The 17,332-nt window shown below is 38.3% G+C and overlaps 2 protein-coding genes across 7 annotated transcripts in view; one reads left to right on the top strand and one right to left on the bottom strand.

The window, feature by feature from the left end:
- The window catches only part of FGD6 (FYVE, RhoGEF and PH domain containing 6), a 99,821-nt gene extending 91,662 nt beyond the window's left edge, over nt 1-8,159 (bottom strand). For 2 of the 3 annotated variants that reach the window (XM_010962734.3, XM_010962735.3), the window contains exons 1-2: nt 7,900-8,155; nt 291-2,703 (exon numbers count right to left, since the gene is read on the bottom strand). In XM_010962734.3, coding sequence (XP_010961036.3) covers nt 291-2,703; nt 7,900-7,915 — 2,429 coding nt within the window. In that variant the 5' untranslated portion in view covers nt 7,916-8,155. Of the gene's footprint in view, nt 1-290; nt 2,704-7,899 lie in introns of all 3 variants that reach the window. The other variant, XR_006727501.2, reaches the window with a different exon arrangement.
- A 272-nt stretch (nt 8,160-8,431) lies between these two features.
- VEZT (vezatin, adherens junctions transmembrane protein) overlaps nt 8,432-17,332 on the top strand; it is a 63,053-nt gene continuing 54,152 nt past the window's right edge. For all 4 annotated transcript variants that reach the window (XM_010962747.3, XM_010962744.3, XM_010962743.3 and 1 more), the window contains exon 1: nt 8,432-8,564. In XM_010962747.3, coding sequence (XP_010961049.1) covers nt 8,529-8,564 — 36 coding nt within the window. In that variant the 5' untranslated portion in view covers nt 8,432-8,528. The remainder of the gene's footprint in view (nt 8,565-17,332) is intronic.

The raw sequence follows: 17,332 nt of genomic DNA, 5'->3' as shown, positions 1-17,332 counted from the left end.
GCCTTGGAGGCAATGAGCTATCTGTTCTAGGTCTTTCTTGTAGTACTACTACTACTGGTTCAAGTTCTTTGAATCAGCTACCAAAATAAGTCAATTACGTAAAGGGATTGTGAATACTCATTCCAAGAGACTGCACTTTGGAATGATTCAATACATGCTTAACTAAACCACTCTCTCACCAAGTGATTTTTCCTCACATGTGAGATTTTAACCTATCTCACAGGGTTGCTGAAGGTTAATTTCAGCGATGCAAGCAAAAGTGCAGTGTCTGTCTGATGTCTAAGTGTTACCTGGAATGTTGATGCCTGGGTCCAAGTTGCAGCTGGCTATCTGGAGCTTCATATGGCTCTTCTACTTCATACACATTTGCATCAGTGTCCTCCACGCTGCTGGAATTCTCTGACGTTTTCCCTACAGCCATAATAAATGGCAAGTTTTCATACTCTGGTATTTCCTCATAATGGCGTATATTTTCATATTCAGGTACACAGCCACTTGTAACAGATTTGCAAGGGGCTTGAGATGATGACTCTCTGGAGAGCATCTGGTCATCCAAAGACTCAGCTCTTGGTCCATTAGCTGCACTGGTCTGGCCCCGAGACTTTTTCCTCTTCTTTTGGGATTCCAGGCTATAGTTGTCTGCGGAGTATGCCTTGATGGGTTTATTTCTCTTCTCTTCTCCTACCAACAAGCCATGCCAATCACTTTCACTCCCTTTTCGCTCCCCACCCAAGAGGTTGCCTGAGGTTGTGTCTCCGAGTTGGCTACTCTTGGACCAAAATTTCTGGAAGTCACTCTTCATGAAACAGATGGACAGCTTCATGTTGAGCAACTTCTTTAAAGAGCTTTTCTTTTGAGAGTCTTTGCAAGGCTTCGTGCACCTTTCCATATCCACAGCAGATAACGATTTTGCTCTAGGCTTGGTGAGGGCAGTGGAAGGCTCACTGTTTGAGGATATGCTGACAGACTTTAAGGACTCTGGGTTCCCTGAGAAGGGTATAATGGGATGAGGTAACTTCCACACTGGCTTCTCTGAAGTCCGTTTAGGCATATCAAAAGACGGTGATACACCATGGTTTGGGGCACATAAATGTTGAAGGTGATTTCTTTCTAGACCCTTCTCTGAATGTTTTTCTTCATTTGAGAGATAAGAACTTTTCTCCACAAGCTCCTCTGAGGCAGCCTTCTTAAGCACTCCTGCAGCAGGCAAACTGTGTCTCTGAGGTTTTTTGGGGACAGTTTTTGAGGAACTTTCGCCTTTTATCATAGACTCCTTTTGCATTTGAGGGGCAGACACTCCCTGGTTACAGGCAGTAGGCATATGTTCACTGCAAGTTAATTTGAGCTGCTTAGGCAAGCTCATAGATAGAGTGCTGCATCTTATGAAACTGTTTCCTTCGTCCACAGCAAGTGACATACGAGAACCATCTACTGTCTTGTCAGAACTCAAATCACAGTCTGTCTCTAAAGGAGGTGCCATTTTTTCAAAGGAAGATGTTTCAGGACACAAGGCTTTCTGTGAATTGACTAAGTTGTGTCTGTCCCCGATGGAGTCCACATTCAATTCACTTTCATTTCCTGGCCTCACTTTGTCTGTCTGTTCCTGGTTACATAAGATATTCTGATGACAAACACTAATTTCATTATTTTTCAAACTATCTTCGAAAAGACAAGAGCTACTGTCTCCATTCTCCGGTTCTTCGGTAGTCTCACTAGGAGTATCTATATGCCTCTGGCGCAACAGACGTGCAGCTCGTGTCTTTCTGGGCTTGGGAGTTGGAAATTTGGCAGTATATGGCACTAAGTGAATTTCTAAGGGACCAAAGTCTTTGACTGCTGATTTCTTACTATCTCCATCTGAAGATAAAAAAGCACTTCTTTTACCACTGTCTAGAGCTTCTTGTTCCGATGAATGAAAGCAAGTATGGCATTTTTCACTGTCATCCCGACTAGTTTCAAAACTTTGAAATTCATCACTAGGAAACTGTAGGTGGCAATGGTGATGATCAGGAACTTTTCCAAAGCTGGACAGGGAGGGTGACAAGTCTGCAAATTCAATTCTGAATTGTCTTTTGGAATTACAGTCTTCATTCCTTTCTGGGTTGTCTGTTGATCTATGTTTCTGTGGGAAAATAGAAGGTGATGTTTGTTGTGTTAAAACATCTTTGAGCTTCTCTTCCAGGATACTTGCCTTTAAAACTACTTCACTCTGGTTCTTGACCTTTTCACCATTAGAATCACATTTACTCTGAATTTTTACAGCTGAAGAGGACTCGCCAATTTTATTATTTTCTAAATTTTCATGTATTTCCAGGGGCCCTAGGACAAGCTGCTTGACATACAAATTCTCTCTGTTCCCAAGCTTATGGTTACACTCAGAACGGCGGGAACACACTGGTAAAATACAATCACTGCTCTGATGCCCTACGTTTTTGCAGTTAGAGTTGTCAGAGCTGTCAGGTGATTCCGGCTTATGCTCTTCCAGGTTCAGGATGATTTTCCTTGAGGGTGACTGCCTGGTGTCTTGAACAGGTGAGGCCTTCACAACTTTTGGTTTCGGAGCTATTGCCGGTTTGGTTTTCTTTGCTGACTGTGGAACACTGGAAATCACAATATCAGGTTTAGGTGCCACAGGAGGTGGAGCTGGCTTATTATTTGCCACCATAAACTTTGGTTTGGGGGCCACTGGTGGCTTCTTAATTTCTAGAAAGGAAAAAAAAACATTGATGACAAAAAAAAATCAAAGCACAAGATGATAAATGATTAAATTTGATAACATTTTTACTTTTGACAATGTGATGAACGTGCATTTTACTAGACAGATTGTTACATTATACAGAGTCAATTATTACTCTTGACAATTCCTTAAATTTCCCTTCAATGCCAGGATACATAGTTTTGGGTATACTGTACATTGCTTAGTAAGTCCAATACCATTTTTCTTCTAACTCTGGAAGAGATTACCATATCTTCAGTCAACACTAAATGAAATAGTAGACTTCTGCTTGAGGTCTGTATAGTAGGAGAAAGTACTTCAGTTAATTTGCTGAGTGCAAGGAGTTGAATTTGCCTATAGTTTATGTAGGATGCAACTCTTTAAATGTCTGATGTGAAAAAGCTGTATTCTTCTAACTCAGTGACATATGGTTGAGTTGTATAAATGTCTTAAAAAGGAATACAGTAGTCCAAAATTTTCCAAACTTAAAAACTGAGAAGTAATGATTCTGTATTATTTGAGGCTCATAATGAAAACAGTATTTTTTCTGTGCAGGGTTGTCAATTGGGAATTTTCATTATAACCTTTCAGTGACCTTTATTTTTAAAGTCACATGCCTAGGCTCTACCCCACATGATTACGCCATGTACCATTCATTAATAACCACTGTTCTACTGCATTTAAAAGGTGGCCATAATTTTTATTACAGCAACTCTTCCTCGACATTCTATAAAAAGTACTTAATGAGCACCTATTATACTGTGCTAGACTTGTATAGACCTGCTCCTAACCTAAAGCAACCTGAATGAAAGCTTCACACAAAAGACCTATAAAACGAACTCATACACGGTCTGAACATCCATGCTTTTGTAAAGTTCTTTTATGTTTTTCCACCTATGCTATCACTTCTCACCCAGTCATATTTTCCAAGACTTGAGATAAATTATATTTTATCTTATACTTCTTATACTTGTTTGCTTCTCCAACAGGATCCTTAATAAAAACTTAATTTACTGAAAAAAATAGACAACAACCTTTCAAAATATCTGTTGCACATTGTTTAAGTACTTGAACACACAGAGGCTTTGATTCTTCATTTGGTTATGATTTTCTTTTCAACAAAGGAAATTAGTCACAACACTCACACTCGGGAAGATATTACAAGGACATGAGTAGAAAAAAAAAAAAAAAAAAACAAGAGTAGGGTGCTCTACTTCCTTCCACCAAGGAAGGAAGAATTTCCCAGACCCCTTATACCATGTGTTCAACCCAGATCACCTGATAAGATGCCTTCTCACTCGATTCCTCTGTATAACGTTACGATAAATTTAAAAAGACATGAAATATTTCCAAAATAACTTAATACAAATTCCCAAAGCTACACAACTTCAGTTAAGTATTCAACAAGCATGTTATTATTTTGTTTGTTTTTTTAGGTAGAAAAAATTATAAAACCATTCAAAGCCTAATGATAAAGCCTGGTGTAATGGTCCATTAAATTAAACTCTTGATCTATTAAGTAAAATCTTAAGAGAAAGTATGAATACCCTAGGCCTCTTCCCAGCCTCCCCTCTTACCCAAGAAAACAAAAACTGACAGACCATCATGGTCATGATGATTTCATTTCTGTAACCATTTATGAAAACATGCTTCCTCTGGGCATTTTGAAGGACTAAAAAAGAAAATCCATTTTGAAATATGGAAAGAGTTCTGTAGATTGGCTACAAAGCAATGTGAATCTACTTAACACTGCTGAACTGTACACTTAAAAATAGTATAGATAGTAAATTTATGTTAGGTGTATTTAACCGTAACTAAAAAAAAGAAAAAAACCCCAATCCCCTCACCCCCCACCAAATCTCATTAAATTAATCTTTTACTTTCTGAATCTTACTACCTTTTCAGAAGTTTCAGGGTCATTTAACCAATTTTTGCTATTTTAATTCAATTGGTTTTTAATCTTTGTTGTCAGTTTTACTCTTTTCTTGAGATGTGTTTTTGTATACAAGTCTGCTTCCAAGAATCATAAATTTCTGTTCTTAGTGTCCTAGAAATACAATTAGCTACATATGAGCTATGGTTGATTACCAACAATTAGAGCACAGCATTATGTACCTGACTGTCTCAATACATACTCACTGAATTAAATAAGTAATTGCAAACTTTGGCTTACCCTGCTAGTTAACTGTGTATTGGAGGAAGCCGATTAACATAACCTGGAGGGCTGGCTAGCATAATTGCATGCCAGTGTGCAGAACTGGCTGCCTCAGTTTCCTTACTTGTAAATGAGGGAGTGGAGAAGATCTCTAAAGCCTAGATGATTCTGAGATGGTAACTTCTGAGACATTTGCTTCAGGAGAACCCTTAGATTCTCTAGCCCCTTTGCGCTGTGTGTACCTCCTTCTGTCTTTACCACCAGAAGGCAAGCTCCAGAAAGGCAGACACTTTTTCTCCTCACTGTATCCCCAAATCTGAAAATGGGGCCTGGGAATAGTCAGAGCTGCCACATACACATACTCTCTAATATGTCTCATAACAAGGTATTTCTTTTAAAAAAAAATCAATATCCATTTTAATGTAGGATGATATTTTAAAAAGTTAGCAGGAATCAACTTCAATAGGATTACTGAATAAGCTCTTAATTATTATTAGGAACAAGTGTTCAACTAAGTCACTAGTAAACAATATTTGAAATCCTTCATTCTTCTTCTTTAGTGGCTCTATTTTGAAAGTCATTATATTATGGTCTGTTCCAATGTCAAACTCTTGAAATAAGTGCACAATGTTTGGAAATGAATCCAGCACCTTTGGATCTTAATACTGTATCAACAGTCAGACCTGAAGCTTTTCAGAGCACAGCAGCAAATCTTTTATTTACACAGCTGTTTGGCTCCAGGGAAAAATAAGGTAAGAAAGTAATGCACTAGTACCATTTTACTAACAATTACAAACATACTCGTCATCTGTTATACACAGATGGCCGTGGTCCACGTGCACACTTTCTTAGTTATTGGACCAGCCAAAAAGCAAAGCACAGGCATTAATGAGACCTGTACATGTTCAAAAAGATATGAAATATGTACCGTTCTCCTTCTTCATATACTGATTAGAATAATTCTAAAATCTCTACTGTGGGCCTACTTGTTCACAGATGCTCTTCTTCAAGATAATATAACTTAGATGTTCTACAACATTTTTCTTATCTCCTTAAATTAAGCCGACCAACCCAAATACACAGATTAGATTCAGTGGAAACAAATATGCCCTCCCCCAGTTGAAAACAACTTTCCTGAAGTGTTAATGAATTTGAATATTGTTCCAAAGAGCATCATAAACAGTTTGTAGGAATGATGAACACATAATTTTATAAGAATGAGATGGAAATAAAACCCTAGTTCTTTTTCAGTCTCCATTTAGACATGAGAAAAAATTATAATAAATTGTAACAGATGGGCAAACAAAAAAGTAGTAAATGTCTCAGCAAGACATGCAAAAAACCAACTAACTCAGCTAAACACAGGAAGTGTCCCTCTTTTAAACACCACAAAAATGTCTGTGGATTTCTTTAATTGTAAAGTTGATAAAATATAAAAATAGCTTGCATTATTCCAGAGTAATTCAAATGAAAGAATCATAAAATTCCAGACTGAGTCCTAGATCAGGTTTACATATTTAAATGTCAAATTAAATGCTTCTGTATCTGTTCATTACAAACTGTAAAGACTGGAATTCAAAACTGACACATAAAAGGCATGAATTTTAAATGTTCGACACTCCAGGGGAGATTTAAAACTGGCTGGAAGGTTTTTAAAATTTCCAACAACTTCAAATTTAAATTACATTAACCTTACTCATTAATAAAAAAAATTTGAACAAAGTGAGGCATAGAAATTTAGGATGAAAATAATTCACCTGACGTAAGTAAAAAAGCCTCTCTTTGGTACCGAAAAGAAAGTTTATAAATAACAATTTCCAGTATACACATAATATCGAAAAGGAAAGATAGTACTTAGAATACTACTCAGGAAATATTCACTGCTTGCTTTCTTATTCCTATTGGCTAACTTCTCGCCTTGTAGTTGTAATCTGATTACACCTAGCAGTACAATGCTCCGGCATATCTAGGCTTTAGAAATAACACAAATCAGAACGTTTAGAGTGCTGTTTGACAGTTTCAAGTTGCAGGAATTTAAAGCAAACGCCAAGAAAAGCTAAGAAAATTTAATGCGATACTTAAGCACTAATTCTAGAAGTAACTTTGCAGGGAAGCTTTACACTATTTTACTATAAAATGCCTAATGAAAGTTTCTTCCTTACAAATTGGTCAAAAACATTATTTAAAAAACTTAATACTTAATACACTATTAAGAGCTGGTTTTAAAATTAACCTATGTTTTTATAAAGTTAATTTAACACCACGTTAGTAATTATTTTGGAAAATAAGAAATGTTCTTTAAGAATGTTTAGAAATACAATGTCCAGAATTGTTCAAAATCCACACAAAGGTAAATACAGCCTTTGCCATTTCGATGAAGAGAAAGGATGGGAAGCAGACAGAAACTAAGGCTTTGTTTACACTAACCAGGTAGAAATAGAAATAAAATCTTAAAAAATTGGGTGCAGATGAACAAAAACCTTGGCATCGGCAATTGTACTCCTCTCCTCCTCAGGTAACAGGGGGAAAACCACCAGGTCAGGAGTAACAATGTCTAAACCTCTTCACTGAATAAGAGGAAGGGCTTCCAGTCGATACCAGGGTTAAACTGACTCTCCATAAGCGCCGAGTTCAACACTCCGGGAACATTGCCCTTTCCTAGAATAACTGATTTCTTAACATGGGAATCTAAACTATTTTCACACGCAAACGCAAAGTCGCTCAAATTTTAGCAAAGAGAAAACGCCCTCTTTACATTTCCCGTTTCACCTGGCGCAAAGAGCCCCCAACACGGTCTTCCTTTAAAAGGAGGTCGCGAAAGACAAGATTTTCGAACAGCCCCTCTTGTCAGGAAAGCACGAGAAAATCCGGCATCAAACGCAGTCTGCTCCGCACTTGCCACAGTCCTGGGGGAAGGTAGAGGCAACACCGCTACCCACCCCAGAGGAGAAAGAAAAGTTGCTCCAAGCCCAAGACCAGCAGCGCTCCCCACAAACTTTCCAGCGGCAGCGCGAGCGCCGTCACTTACCCGCGGCAGAGGTCATGATTCCCTCAGGCAGCTCGCTTCCCCGCTCGCCCCACTCACTCCATCGTTTCAAAAGCTTGGGCAGAAGAGAAAAGCCCCAGCAGAACCCACATTCCGTCCAGCAGCGCCGCGGCGCAAACCGAGAGCCGCACAAAGGATGCGGCCGGCTCCTGGGACCCGCGGCGCTCCCGGGCGCGAGCCGCAGGCGGCGGGCAGGCGGGCACGAGCACCGCCCAGCGTAGCTCCGGGCAGACGGCCAGGCGCGGGCACGAGCAGTGTTCACCGCGGCTCCGCCAACGCGCGCTCCTCTCGAGCGCAAAAAAAAAAAAAAAAAAAAAAAAAATCAGTGCTCCAGGCGCCCCCTGTCAGTCGCGGCCGTAAAAGGCGGACAAAAGCCCCAACCTCCTCCAATCAGAGGGCCCGAGCTTCATCCTGCTCCCTCACCTCCCGCCCACAAGCTCACGATCAGCTCCAATGAGAGGGCCTAAGGGGTAGGGACCGTGATCTGCAAGGCATTCTGGGAATTGTAGTTTTCTGGGCACAGGGGACGGGCAAAAGCAAACGCCTGGGTACCGCCTGTTCTCCCGCCTTCATTTCCCATCGTGCTGAGGCGGGTGGCATGGCGGAGAAGGATGACACCGGATTTTGACGAAGAGGTGGTTTTTGAGGTAAGGGGAAAATGGCGGTGGGTGTGAATTGCCTTTGTTTGAGAAACACGAGGGAGAAGGCTAGGAGGCAAGGCGAGGGGCCGATCCCAACGCGAGGGATAGGGTGACGCGCCTGCTGGCCTCAGTCACCGAATCTCCGGGATTTCCGGGCCTAGCTTTGGGCACAGGCTGACAGGTGTAGCCCAAGGCGCCCTCGCCACGCCCGGCCTCTGCCTCAGGCTCTCCCAGAATTCCCATCCTGGCTGGTGGATGAGAGCCCTGCCGGTTCCTTTCCCCGGGGTGGATGCGCCGCGAGGAACTTCGTCTGGCTGGGGCGGGGCCCAGTCATGCATTTTGGATAATAACCGTTACAACTTAGCCTTCCCCTTATAATCACCCTCGATTTGGGGAGGGGTCGGTATCCAGAAGTGCCCGAGGTCACCGTTCACGGTCGAGGCGTGGCTCTCAGAATGGAGGCAGCAGGTGCCAGTTTTCTGAAAAGGTTTAAAATCTGTGTGTCGGACCTACTATGGGTAATTAGGGCCAAAGCATCTCAACATCTAATTCTTTTGTCCTTTGCTGTTGCGTTAGGTGTATAGCCAGTTCTTCTGATTTGAGCCTCCGGGTGTGAGTGCTTTTGTGTGGGTCTATTTTAAGACGTTCTCTGCCATCTTGAATGAAAAAAAAAATCAGGCTAGTGTTTTTGTTGCCATTTATCTATCAGACTCAGGTGAAAACTCACACCCCTGTTATAAGGCATATTGTATACTAAAGTCCATTCATCCAGCTAGGTTTTAAAAATTTTAAGAAAAGAAACGGCCCATTCCATACAATCAAAGAACTAGGCAGTAAACAGCACAGGATGATAAATATGGAAATATGTAGATACTGTTATTGGAGGATTGATCTGGAAACCCCCCTCTGTTCTTGTGGCCTTGGAGAAGCTACACCCAGTAAATGATACTGGAGGTGGATCTGGAACTATGAATCTGTTTAGAAATATGGAAGGGAGAGAATGCATTACAGGGAAAGAGATCAGAGCATGCCAACTTTGAGAGGTGTGAAAGTATGTAGTGTTGATTTTTTCAGGGATTTCAGTGTGGAGTGTCACTATATAATGTGGTTTGATGTGGTTAGAATGGAGAAGTAATGGAAGATAGAGCCCTTTTACCAAAACGGTGAGTTTGGGTTTGAGGAGCTCAGCAGGAAAGAAAAGCGCCTGAGTTTTGGAAATGAGAGAAGAAATAATTGAATAACTGGACGGATACTCCTAAGGTAAAATTGAGGAAACAGTTACAAGATTGAATGTGGAAGCTGAAGGAGAGACAAAAATCTATGTTGCTGAGATTGCTAGAGGAGGAGGACTGGGAAGATATATTTTTGCCCTATTATTTCCTTAGATATCTGAATATAATAGTAATACATGCGCAAAGAACATTTCACTGTAGAAAACAGTCCACAAAATTAAAATCATTCATTATGTTACCACCCAAAGATGGCCACTATTAACATTATAGTATGTGTTCTTACAGACTTTTTTCTTCTCAAATGTGTGTTTAAATGTATGTTTGATATTTTTTAACACACAAATCACATAGGATTTTGTATGTATTTTTCAATTAAATTTATCATGAGTCTTTTCCTATTCATCACTCTTTGAAAACATTATTAATAACATAATAGTCAATCATGTATATGTATCATAATGTAACCATTATCTCATTCTTGGATAATTATATTTTTTCAAAATACCATTGTAGTCAACACTGACGTAAGTCCATCTTATGCATCTGTTAAATTCATCTTACGCATCTAACTGCATCTCTGATTTTTCCTTAGAATAATTTCTTGAAGGGAAACTAGTGGGTCAAAAGATAGGAACTTTTTTAGGGGGGAGGATATAGCTCAGTGATACAGTGTGTGCTTAATATCCATGAGGTTCTGGGTTCAATTCCCAGTACCTCCATTAAAATAAATAAGTAAATAAACCTAATTACCCCCCAATTTTTTAAAAAAGATATGAATGTTTTTTAAGACTTATGCAGAAAGGTTATACAAATTCAAGCTTCCCTGAGGAATAAGGGTATTATTTTCACCAAATCCTCAGCAACAACCTCATTCATTTCCTTTCATCTTTGCTAATTTGATAGGGAAAATAGCATTCTGCTGTTCTAATTTACATGTTGTGTATTTATTGGAGACTTTTAAATTTCTTGAACATTTCTTTTTGCCCATTTTCCTATTGGACGTTAGCTTCTTAAAAATTGGTTTGCTTAAGTTTTTCATGTTACTTCGACTTATCATACTTGTGGAAACTTTTTTCAGTTATTTAATTTATTTGCTTTTTGTTATATACATTAACTTTTATCATAGCATAAGATTGGTAAGAAATGTGCAGATTCATCAGTTTTCACATGTTGAATACACCCATGTAACCAGTACTCACATTAAGAAACTGAACATCACCAGCACATCAGAAGCTTCCTCCTACTCTGTTTCAGTCAATTCTTCCCACCCCAAAGATAACCATTATTCATACTTATAACTTAGATTCATTTTGTCTATTTTTACAGTTTACACACTGTGCAGTTCTATTTGTATATGCTCTTTTTTGTTTGACTTTTTGCTCTCTGGTTTTGTTTGTTATATTCAGTCATATGGTCATGTGAGCATTTTTTATTTCTCTATAGTATTCCATGTGAATATATGACCATTTTTTTAATCCATTCTACTGTTAATGGTCTTTGGGTCTAACGGTTCCAGTTTGAGACTACTATGAATAGTGCTACTGTGAACTTTTCAGAATATGTGTCTTATTGAACATATCCCTGTTGGCTGTATACTTAGAAGTGGAATTGCTGAGTCACAGGAAATGTATATGTTCACCTTATGTAGATATTGCCAAACATTATTCCAACATAGTTTTACCAATTTATACTTCCACCAGCAGTATAGGAGAGGTCCAGTTGCTCTACTGCCTCACCAACACTTGCTAATTTCAGCCTTTTTTTTTTTTTAAACCATTCTGGTAGGTGTGTCCTGGTATCTCCTTTTGGCTAATTTGCATTTCCCTAATAAGGAAATAGACAGTCTTTTTATATGTCAAAGGACCAGTTGTATATCCACTTTATTCAAGTTTTTTGCATATTTTTATTTCAAGTTATTTCTTACTACATATTTGAAGGTGTTCATTACATATACCGGCTGTAAGTCCTTTGTTGGGTATCTCTACCTCAAATATCTGGACTTGGGAGATGTGTGGCACCCTCTCAATTGTTAGTGTCTTTCAATGAACAGAAGCTATTAGCTTTATTCACTCCAAGTAAACTTTTTTCTTTTATGGTTAGCACCTTTAAAGAAATACTTGCCTATTCTAAGGTCACAAAAATCTTTATTTTACCTTTTGCTTTTAGATCTGCCATTGATCTAGAACTGATTTTTGTATGGTATCAAGTAAGATCATATTTTTTTTCCCACATGGATGTCTACATAACCTGGTATTTTCTGAACAGGCCATCCTTTCCTCCCTGAACTACAATGTAGCCTTTGTCATAGTTCAGGATATCTTGTATGTGTGGCTCCATTTCTGGATGTTTTCTTTTCCATTGGTCAATTTGACCATCCTTGTAGCAACACCACCTTACTTTAATTACTATAACTTTATAATAGATCTTAGTATCTGATAGGATAAAACCCATTATTTTCCTTCAAGATTGCTTTGGCTATTCTTAGCCCTTTGTATTTCTAAGCGAATTTTAGAATAAGCCTGTCATTTTCACTTAAGAAGAAGGAAACTTTCAAGATTTGATTGGGATTACTTTGAATCTATAATTAATTTGGGGAGACGTGTCATCCTTACATTACTGAATCTTCCAAACCATGAGCATTTTTATTGCTTGCCATCTGAATGAGTCGAGCAGTTTCCCACCACTTTCTGCGCTCTAGGACTGATTTTACAAACTGGGAATACAGAGGAGGGAAAAATTTTCCCTGCACCCTTCTCAGTTCTTGGTTGACACCCCTGTAATAAAAGATAGATTGACAAGAAGAAAACAAACAAAAGTTTAACATTAAAAAACAAAATTCAGGGGGAAGGCATAGCTCAAGTAGTAAAGTGCATGCTTAGCATGCATCAGATCCTGGGTTCAATCCCCGGCACCTCCTCTAAAAATAAGTAAATAAATAGGCCTCCCTCTCTCCCCCCTAGAAAACAGACATTACCTGTGTAATTGATGCTGAGATTTGCAGCAGAGAAAATATTTATTCACAAAGCAGCCAAGGGAGAAGAACAAATTTCAAATCCACCCTCTTGAAGGTGGGATATTTATGGGAAAAAGGAGCAAGGTGCTCTTAGGTGCCGGGAAGGGTAATTGGAGGTAGGGAGAAGGTGAGATAATCAGTGTTCTGTGCAGGCATATCTGGATTACATGCTTCTTCATAGGATGCATATTCAAAAATGGAGGCCCTTAGCATGATCTGGGTGGGGGTGGGAGGTTGGCCATCTGACATCAAAAGGTCCTTCATCCAATACTTGAGCAGGCCCAGTTTTAGGATTGGTGGTCCCGACCAGTCTTAGCCAGCTAGAACTGGACAAGAGCTGATTCTAAGTTCCTAAAAACCAACTTAAGCCCCTACCCCATTACTACAGTGTCCCATACATCAAAAGTGTTATCTGTGGGGTGGTTAAGGAGTCTTGTGACATATTACCTAGACTACATGAAGCTTGGAGTGTATACAATTAAGGAGAGGGGGGAAAATAAACTAAAGCAAAGCAAGCTTGATCAGTTTACAGGCAGAGAGGTTTTAACAAGCTGTTCCCTTATCGGTTGTTCTCTAAGACAAGCTCAAGAATGTTAGTTGTCAGTTTCTGTTAACCCTATGAGGTATGATTTCATCTCAGGGGATGGTAGAAGATGAGGGACCCAATACTGAGAGATCATGTGGAGGACGGGGGACTCTCTTACTAATCTAACATAGCAGGGTTCTTAGTAAAACTAGATTTTGCAAGGAAATGCACAGATAGGCTTAGGAGAAATTTCAGGAGCCTGACTAAAGTTTGGTCACGGAACAAGTCTTTGTCAATACCCAGGGGAAAATTCTAACTCTCCAAAGTGGCTTAGAATTCAGGCTCAAATACCATCTCAGTTGGTGGGAGGGGTGGGGGTTGGTGAATGTAGACCTTGTGGAGGAGAGTAAATGTTTATTTAGGAAAGATAAATGGGCCCTTAGAAGATCAGATGATAAGATAATTTTTGACAAAATTTGTCTGGATGTGTAGACTTCTAGCCTCCTCTTCTGTAATAAGAGTCAGTCTTCTTTGGTTGATGAAACTACCAGGGAGGGGATTTATGACAATTGAGTTCCTTTTGGAGGAGCTCTCTTTAGACAGATAGGCGGGGAATTCAGAGAAAGCTTTTTCCTTCATTTGCTTTTTTCAAGTGCCCGCAGCTCAAAATAATCTATATGCCTAAGTGGCATATTTTGGGTGGCGTATTGTGCTACCTTTCAGGAATGATATATTCCTTGAGGGCATAGCTAAATTGGCCTTTAAACTATCTAGACGTTTGCCAAGGTGGAGGAATGGATGTTGCCTACAGGTTGTAAGCATTCAGTAAATGTTAGCTATTATTAAATTTTTTCCCCTAAATTTTTATCTATGTTTTCAAAATTATTAGTGTTAAGTGTTCTTAGTAGTTTCTTAATTTTTAGTCTCATTTATAACACTAATTAGATCTTATTACTTTTGTTTATTCATGTCCTTTCTTTGTATGTTGCACAACTTTGCCACAGTATTGACCTACCAGATAGATTTTTCAAAGAGCCAGTTACTGGTTTTGTTTGATTAACTTAATTGAATCTGTTTGTGTTAATTTTTTTTGTTTTATTTTTGACTTTTATCTATTTTCTCTTTTCTACTTTGTGTTTACTTTGCTGTCTTTTTCTCTAGCTTCTTTAGTTAAAGACTTAATAATAAAAATAATTTGTAAGGTTATAAATTTCCCTGTGAGTACTGCATTGACTGTATTTCATGAATTTTGAGATGTAGTCTGTCTCTCTCCATTGTCTCTGCCACAACTGCCTCTGCATTTCCAGGAAGCTGGAGAATACGTACTGGAATACTGCTTTAGAAACATTTTGCTTCCACAGCTTTGTTTAGTAGCAGAGGGTGGGGAGGGGAGCCAAATTAACAGGAAGTGGACTTCTGCTTCCTTCCAAATTGGGGAACCCTCATTTATATCTAGAACCCTAGCTGTAAGATAATTTGGAAAATATTCCTTTTAGCTTTTCCATCTCTCTCTTTTTAAAAAAAAATTTTTTTTTAATGGAAGTACTGGGGATTGAACCCAGGACCTCATGCATGCTAAGCATTCACTCTGCCACTGAGATATTCCCACCCCCTCCACCTCTTTAATACAAGAGGCACACTAGGAAGAAATGTAGTATAGAAGCTGAACAAACAAGCCTACCATATCCATCATAGAACTTAAGCTCTCTTATCCTAAGAAAATTTAACTGAGATATTTGGTATGTTCGGTTAATACTGTTATTTTAATGAATCATTTATGTCTTAAAACTTAGAGAGTCATGCTGCATTAAAATTAAAATTTTAAATTTAAAATCAAGCAAAGTTTTGGAAAGTATTCTAATCATATCCTTTCCCTATTTAAAACTTGCTATTTGAAATGTCTTAATACCCATTTCCTTGATTACTAGTAAATTTTACTATCTTTTCTTCTAATTTTGGTATTTTGTGTTCTCCTTCAGAGGTCATCTTTGAGTTCTCCTAGTCTGGGAGGACTAGGGGTGCTCTGAAAAATGGTGTAGTAGAAGAATTAAGAAAAAGAAAGAAGAGTGAGGTTCCCAGGCCCAATTCCCTGTGCTTGCCCTAGACTCTGACCACCTTCATTTTATCAGGACTATATTCCCTATATATCTTCACAGTTAATTCCATTATTTTAGAGCCTGGCTGCCCCCTAGAGGCTGAAGTGGGAAGGACACCATAACTTCACACAGACCTCTTAGGCTGAGAGACAACAGGACAAAGTTTAGGAAATGACGGACACCATATATATAACGTGGGTATGAAGCAAAAGAAATACAGAGACACCAATATTGTCATTAAGATTTTTTGAGAGTAAGAATGCTCTACTCACCTTAGGTGTTGAAGTTCTAGTATTGCTCATTCATAGCTGTTGGATTTTTTCATTATAAATTAAGAACAAACTTTGGGTCATTTATCCTACCTTGAATCCTACTCCTAGAGGGAAGAGGCCTTGAAAGTAAGTGCTTTTTATTTGACAGATGAATATTTCTACCTCTTTGCATTATTTTTAGTATGTCTAAACCATTTTTGGGGTAACTTTCTTATAAGGACAGTGTTGTCCTCAAGGAGTCTTTTACTCTAAGAACTCTCTGTCCTTGGTAGTTATATTTTCTTTTTGGTGTTTATTAAAATTCATCCTTTTTTCCTTTGTTCATGACTGGGGAAGCTAACTGTTCAGAACTGGGAAAGCCCCTCTTGTCTTGATTTCTTTCTTACCTTCATCCTTCTCAGTAAATTATTGAATGTTAACCCTTTGTTGGCAGTGTGTTCAGGTTTAGTTTCCCCCAATCCCTGGCACTAAATCAGTCAAATAAACATGAGATGGCTCTCACATAATCTCCCATATTTAAAAGAACATTACAAAATTCCTCTCTTGCTCGAGAGGTTCTCCTTTCTTGATATTTTTAAAGGTTATTATATGTATTTCTAAGGAACAGTAAGGCATTTTTTGTAAGTAACATTTGTAGTTTCTTTCCCACTTGCATTATTGATTTGACTAATGGAAGGAAATTGTTTTTGTCTGTATATGTATACATTGATAATATTTGCTATTTTGATGATGGAACTTGCTGTCTGGAATAATTATACATACAAAATTTCAGGTATTGTTATATCATCTTATTTTTCCTTAAAATTTGTTTTCAGTTACCTGTAGTACATAAAGCTTTACAATTGTATTATCTAATTTACTTCTGAGTCATAGCATAGCAAAACTCATCCTTTTATCACTATCTGTAATGGAAAAAATATTTGTTAATGGAGTTGTTAAATTAGAACCCTATTGACATAAAAGATCAACCATTAAGACCAGGGTTAGTTTGTCACCAGATGTGCAAGACTAAATTTGTTTAACATGAGTTATAAAATTTTTCTTGGGGAACAGGTCTTTGCATTTTTCTGTCTGGATCATGTTTCTGTTATTTTGGCTTCATCATGTATCCTCAGAGCTCCAAAACAGATTTTAACATTTTAAAAAATATATAAACATTGTAAAAGGTAGTAAGTAGGTCTCTCTTTTATATATTTTTATTGTATTTATTAAAATGCAAGTTCCCTTGTCTCAAGCTACGATACACAGTTCTTAAATTATTTTTAACGGTTATCTTAGTATCTTATGTAGTTATTCATATAATGAAAGGCTTTCTTTTTTTAAAGCATTGGGGAAAGGAGACTAGACTAGTAGTCAAGAGATTGACACTTAATTAGCAATAATTTCTTGAATAAATCACTTAATTTCTCTAAAGCTTGCTTCCCATCCATTATTAAGGAGTTGTATCAGATCATCCTTTAGTATTAAATTTTTCTTGAATCTGGTAGGCTGGTTGAGTAAATGAGAGTAGACCCCTTGAGGCTTCCATTAATTAGGAAGTACAGGAAGAGATTCTGCTCATTTCCAGTCTATTTTTAGATCAAAAGCCCAGGCTCAATTTTAGTTTTCCTGGTTCTGTACCAGGTGTACTCTGAG

The sequence above is a fragment of the Camelus bactrianus genome, chromosome 12 (genome assembly GCF_048773025.1).
Source record: "Camelus bactrianus isolate YW-2024 breed Bactrian camel chromosome 12, ASM4877302v1, whole genome shotgun sequence".
NCBI classification, from domain to species: domain Eukaryota; kingdom Metazoa; phylum Chordata; class Mammalia; order Artiodactyla; family Camelidae; genus Camelus; species Camelus bactrianus.
Note: the sequence above shows the minus strand (reverse complement) of the source record. Positions and strands in the feature narration are given on the sequence as shown.